The sequence below is a fragment of the Dryobates pubescens genome, chromosome 16, assembly GCF_014839835.1.
Source record: "Dryobates pubescens isolate bDryPub1 chromosome 16, bDryPub1.pri, whole genome shotgun sequence".
Classification (NCBI taxonomy): domain Eukaryota; kingdom Metazoa; phylum Chordata; class Aves; order Piciformes; family Picidae; genus Dryobates; species Dryobates pubescens.
The window spans coordinates 21,797,331-21,803,425 of NC_071627.1; the positions used below are offsets into that span (position 1 = coordinate 21,797,331).

Sequence of the window (6,095 nt, forward strand, 5' to 3'; positions counted from 1 at the left end):
CCACTTCCACCTCCCACTTTGCCCATCCTGTACCCCATATCCCACCTCCTGCCCCCCCAGGGGTACTAAAGCCCCCAGGCACTGGGTGTCACCGGGCTTGGGGTCATGACCTGCCCATGGTGGTGGGGTGGGAAGCGATGTCCCACGAAGTGGCCATGGTGCCCAGGGCCAGATCCAGCCCGTCTCTGAATGGGAGACCTGCTCAGCAGAGCTCTGCCTGGCAACAGCTGATGCGGGTGGCAGCAGCCAATGGGGGTATTTGATTGTTGCCCCCCCGCCCCCGGGGGTGGCAGGGCAGGGTGGGGACCCTGGGGGGGTATTTCCAGCGGTGGGGCTCCGGCAGCTCAGTGCTGATCGGGGTGCCGAGAGCAGAGCCATGGCCGAGGAGCAGCGAGACCTCATCTCTGACCGGGCCAGCATTGGGGACACCCAGAGGTGCTGCTGGGGGCTTGGGGCTGTGGGGTCAAGGGGGCATGCAGAGGGCAAAGTGGGAGTGATGGGGATGTGGGGCAAGAGGGGGCATTGTGTGGCTGTGAGGTGGGAGAGGCTGCAGTTGTGCCAAGGTGGTATAGAGCAGCTCTGGAGCGGAAGGTGGGGGTCACAGTGTGGAGCCAAGGGGGCTGTGGGGTGGAAGGGGCCGAGGGCACGGCTGTGGGGCAGACAGGGACGTGGGGTGGCTGTGGGATGGGGGGTTACAGGGTGGCTCTGTGGCTGAGGGGGTTGCTGTACCTCTGGGGTGGGTAGGGACATGATGTGGGGATGGGGTGGGCAGGCTCAGAGTGTGGCTGTGGGGCAGCTGGGTCCCGGCAGGTCTCTGGGGCGGGTAGGGACATGATGTGGGGATGGGGTGGGCAGGCTCAGAGTGTGGCTGTGGGGCAGCTGGGTCCCGGCAGGTCTCTGGGGCGGGTAGGGACATGATGTGAGGATGGGGTGGGCAGGTTCAGAGTGTGGCTGTGGGGCAGCTGGGTCCCGGCAGGTCTCTGGGGCGGGTGGGGACATGATGTGGGGATGGGGTGGGCAGGCTCAGAGTGTGGCTGTGGGGCAGCTGGGTCCCGGCAGGTCTCTGGGGCGGGTGGGGACATGATGTGAGGATGGGGTGGGCAGGCTCAGAGTGTGGCTGTGGGGCAGCTGGGTCCTGGCAGGTCGCTGGGGCGGGTAGGGACATGATGTGAGGATGGGGTGGGCAGGCTCAGAGTGTGGCTGTGGGGCAGCTGGGTCCCGGCAGGTCTCTGGGGCGGGTGGGGCACAGCATGGCTACAGCGCAGGCAGGCTCAGGGTGTAGCTGTGGGGCAGGCAGGGACACAGCATGGACAGAGTCCAGCCAGGTTTGCGCAGCCACCATCCCCCGTGTCCCAGCCAGCCCCCATCTAGCTCCCACCCGCCTTGGGCCCCCTGCCAACGCTTCCCAGCCAATCACAAGCCCTGGAGTTCTGACGTCATCAGTCACCGGGCAGACTTGCGGGCGGCGAGCGCCCGCTCCGAGCTTTGCCAGCAGCGCTGGCAGCGGAGCTGCGCCCCTGGCGGGCGGCAGAGGCAGGGCCAGTGCCCTGTTCACCCCGACAGGGCAGGATGTGGCCCGGGGAGGCCTCAGCAGCACAGTGGGCGCTTGGCTTTGCCTTCCCTTGGCACCTGAACGCGGTGGTGGCACCGTGACAGCCAGCCAGCCTGCCCGTGTGCTGCCTCTGCACCTCTGCTTTTTGCACAAGGTGTTAAGTGCGATCCAGCATCGCATGGGATGTGTCCTCTACCCCCACCAGCACCAGCACCGCCTCCAGTGGCTTCATCATCCCACAAAAGGTGATGGCCATGCCATGCCCCGAAATCCCCTGGCAGCACCCAGCCCACAGCCCCTGTGTGCCCACATGCTCCTCGGGTACCTCTCCCATGCATTGCTCTGCCACCCACCTCCCTTGCCCACCCAGAGGGTTTCAGTTCCCCCGTGCTGAGGAGCTACCTTCACGCCGAGGTTTCACTTCTCCAGGCTGCAGGGGGGGAGTTTGCATTTGTCTGGCTGCAAACTCCCCCGGGAGAGGGGGGGAGGGAAGGTGGCACGGGAGGGTGATGTGGGCTGCAGGAGGGGTTTTGTGGGGCGGTGATGGTAGGCTGCAAGGACATCTGCTGCCGCTGGAGGCTGAGCTCCTTCTCCGTGTCCTGCAGGGCTGCCTGTGGGCGCAGAGCTGCCTTCTCCACGCTCTCCATCCTGGTGGCCCTGCTGATCGCTGGCCAGGCTGTCACCATCTACTTTGTCTACCAGCAGAGCGGGCAGATCAGCAAGCTGACCAAGACCTCCCAGACCCTGCAGCTGGAGGCACTGCAGAGGAAACTGCCTGCCAGTCAGTAGCCCCATGGGCACCAGCATGATGGAGGGGTGGCCGGGGAGAGGGGATGGGGTCCCCTCTGCACCACCCAGCCTGCTGCCCCTCATGCCATTCTTCCCTGGGCAGGTGCCAAGCCGGTGAACAAGATGAAGGTGGCCATGGTGAACACACCTCTGGCCATGAAGGTCCTGCCTGTGGCCTCCATTGCAGACAGGCTGGTAAGAATGCCCACCGCTGCTTGGCACTGGCTGCTGCCTTTGGGGCTTGGTGCCAGCCCTCATGCTCACACTGCCCTTTTGCCTTTCTCTCAAGGACCTGGCTCCCCCCAGCAACAAAACCGAGGACCAAGTGAAGCACCTGCTGCTGGTAAGGTTCCTCACTGCCCTACACCTGCACTGCAGGAGCTGCTGGGACCCTCTGCTTCCAGCTCACTGCCTCTTGGCTGGGTCTGGCGGCCTCTTGGCTGGGTCTGGCGGCCTCTTGGGGCATCAGTGGGAGCTCCTGGCCTACTTCAACGTCTATCTGGCTGATATAGGCAGAGACTAACCTTCCCACCACCTGAGTTTTCTTTATGCTGTCTCACCATGGTTGTCACTCTGCAGCAAGTAGACCCCAAGAAGATGTTTCCAGAGCTGAAGGGCAGCCTGCTGGACAACCTGAAGAGCCTGAAAACCACTCTGAGCGGTGCAGACTGGAAGGTCAGTGCTTGCTGTGGGCCTGCTTTTCCCCTTCCAGGATCACCCAGCTTTGGGAAGGAACTGAGGTGTCCCCACCTGGAAAAACAAAGTCCTATTTGAGTCAGGCTTGGGGTCCAAGCAAGGTGGTGGTACTCACAGCCTTCCTTGCCCTACACTGGAGCCTGCATCTCAACTTCCCCATGGTGCACACACCCCCACGTGCCAATTAATGTGTTGCTTTCTCTTGTGCAGTCCCTTGAGTCCTGGATGCACAAGTGGCTGCTGTTTGAAATGGCCAAGAACCCCAAGGCAGTCCCCGTGGAGCCCAAGCCAGACCCAGTGAAGCCCAAGGCAGTCCCAGCAGAGAAAGGTATCAGGGGGTCAGGGCTGCCCTGCTAGGGAGGGTTGGGACTGGCCCTTCAGGAGCAACCACTTCCCCCTAGTAAGTGCCAGCATGGGGATCCTGAACCCTCCATCTCCTGATGGGGAATGGAACACAACTAGATAAAGGGAGAGCCAGAGTGGATGTTAGGAAGAAGTTGTTCCCCATGAGGGTGGTGAGAGCCTGGCACAGGCTGCCCAGGGAGGTGGTGGAAGCCTCATGCCTGGAGGTGTTTGCAGCCAGGCTGGAGGTGGCTGTGAGCAACCTGCTGCAGTGTGAGGTGTCCCTGCCCATGGCAGGGGGTTGGGACTGGCTGATTTTCCCTTCCAACCCTGACACTTCTATGATTCTAGTCATGAATCTCTTTGGTGGCCTTTAGGCCAACACAGAGCCACTCCCCCCCTGCCTGCAGGGCATTTGGGATGTGCCCAGGCCGGGCAGGCTGGAGCCCCACACCACCTCTTCAGCCCGTGGCTGGCCTGAGAGCTTCAGGAAGGTGCCTGTGGGGCGGGGCTGGGGCACCTTTCCCATCTAGCTGCTTGGGGAAGGAAAAGGGCAGGGGGCTCACAGCCTCTCCCCTTTGTTTTTGTTGCCCTAGTGCAGACTAAGTGCCAGGCAGAGGCCAGCTTTGGGGGCACCCATCCGGGCCGCTTCCGCCCCCGGTGCGATGAGAACGGCGACTACCTGCCCAAGCAGTGCCACGCCGGCACCGGCTACTGCTGGTGCTGCTACAGAAATGGCACCCAGATCCAGGGCACTGCCACTCGGGAGCAGCTGCACTGCCCTGGTAGGTCACCAGTGAGGGCACTGACGAGAGGATCCTGCCCCCCTCTTTGGTTGGGCAGGAGGGAGAAAGCTGCCAGGGAGAGGAGGGTGCCCGAGCTGCACGCAGCATCCTCACCGCTCTTCAGTGCCAGCATATTAAAGGCTGGAGGAGGACCATAAAAAGCACAGCCCTCCTCCTTGGGGACCTGCACTCAAGGTGTTCCCCAAGTCCCTCTTGCTCCCAAACCTATGGGTGGGTGCAGGCTCTCCCCTGCTGTCCTCCAGTGGGGTGGGGGAACAAGGGAGCAGCCTCAGGCCTCCATCACCCACATCCTGCTCTCCCTCTGCAGATGTCGTGGAGCCAGAGGAGATGATGTTCTCTGGCGTGGACATGCTCAAGCTGGGTGCAGAAAAAGGTGAGATTTCAAGTGGGACAGGGAAGGGGAAAGCCCTGGGGACTAGGAGAGGGGAGGTGGTGAGGCTGGGGGGAGGTAGAGGTCCACCCCTAATGGCCAGGGCAGCGCCAAAGCACTGCTGGGCAGGCAGAGGTGGTGATGCAAACACAGCACAAGCAGCCTGGGCTTTGGGGAGTCCTGAGCTGCCTTACTGACTCCCTCCTCTTTCCTCCACAGTTGACTAGAAGATGCCAGCAGATGGCTGTCTCCTCCAGCATCCCAGCTCACCTGCTTTATTCCTCTCTTTCACTTCTGCTCACACACTGCTTTCCCAAGGCAAGTAACAGCAGGCACCCCTGCCCCTCCAAGGCATCAACTGCAACCCTGCTGCAGGGCACCAGGCAGGGCTGAACTGCCACCAGGATCAGAGCTACACACAAAGTGTCCCCTTAGAGGGTGGCTAAAGCAGGCTGGAAAACTATTTCATTGGTGTCAGACCCCCAGCTCCTGTTCCTTGTGCCCCTCAGCAGTGCCCAGGCTGGAGAACACTCAATGCTTTCTGACACTGAATTAACATTAAAAGCAGCAAAGCAACCTCCACCAGCTTCTTAACTGACCCAGAGAGCTTGAAGCCCCATTAGATGAGTGGAGCAGAGTTTCATTGTGCAATGAGAACTTTTGCAGATGGACATTCACCTTCAGCTTCTGCCTTCAGGCTGGAGAGCAGCTGCAGCAGTGGGCAGAGGGCTTCTACTACTTCTGAATCTGTCTGGTAGTTCCTTTATAAATGGCCTCAGAAGCTCCTGATTCTCAAATAAACTTCTGAATAAGAAAGCCTTGTAAGCAGCTGCAGCAGGGCAGCACTGGCAAAGTGTTTGCAGCTGTGGTAGGTTAAAAATAAAGCAAGGGGAGACAGCAAAAAGTCTCTGCAAGGACCCTTGGGCTGCCTGTGCCCCCTCTCAGGACCAGGCATATTCCTTGCCCCACTCCTGGCCCAGCACTTGCTCAATAACCTCTGCAGCTTGGGGTCTCCCTGCAGCCCAGCACAGCCTGGGAGGCTGAAGTCACCTTTTAAGTGAGTTGTGGCTGCCAGGAGCCAGCTCTGGGCTGGAAGAGCAGCTGCCAGGGAGCTCTGCACTCCCCAGCAGAGCCAGGCTGCAGTGTGGGAGGGAGGGTGAGGGAATCCCATCCCTCATCCCTCACCTCCTAACTTCTGGGGCTGGGAATGCAGTGAGGAAGGCAGGCAGAAGCCCAGGACAAGGTGCAGGGTGGCTGCTGCCAGTGTCTGACCAGGGTGAGGCCCAAACCTGCTCTCAGTACTGCAGTAAGGAGAACAAAACACAAGCCCCCACGAGAACATGCAGCTCAAAGCTGAGGAGCAACAGCATCTGCTCATCCTCAGGGAGCAGGCAGAAGCAGTTCCTTCTTCCCCAGGGGCTGAAGCAGTGCCTGGAGAGAGCCTGGGCATTGCTCTCCCTCCCTGCAACATCCTCCTGAGCCGGCTGAGGCCTGCTCTGCCTCCCTGCCCTGGGTCACCTCCCTGCCCCTGGAAGCAGCT

At 61.2% G+C, this 6,095-nt stretch overlaps 1 protein-coding gene across 1 annotated transcript; it reads left to right on the top strand.

The window, feature by feature from the left end:
- The first annotated feature begins 333 nt into the window (after nt 1-333).
- On the top strand, nt 334-4,782 carry CD74 (CD74 molecule). Its single transcript, XM_054168278.1, has 9 exons — nt 334-435; nt 2,158-2,333; nt 2,445-2,536; nt 2,631-2,684; nt 2,921-3,016; nt 3,248-3,365; nt 3,976-4,168; nt 4,452-4,558; nt 4,775-4,782. Exons 1-9 carry the CDS (start codon nt 377-379, stop codon nt 4,780-4,782), a joined length of 903 nt encoding a protein of 300 aa, XP_054024253.1. The 5' UTR covers nt 334-376.
- The last annotated feature ends 1,313 nt before the right edge of the window (nt 4,783-6,095 follow it).

Coding starts and splice junctions, on each gene's coding strand:
- CD74 (XM_054168278.1), top strand. CDS start 377: ATGGCCGAGGAGCAGCGAGACCTCATCTCTGACCGGGCCAGCATTGGG. Junction 2,334..2,444: donor GCAGAGGAAACTGCCTGCCA/GTCAGTAGCCCC, acceptor TTCCCTGGGCAG/GTGCCAAGCCGGTGAACAAG. Junction 3,017..3,247: donor TGAGCGGTGCAGACTGGAAG/GTCAGTGCTTGC, acceptor TCTCTTGTGCAG/TCCCTTGAGTCCTGGATGCA.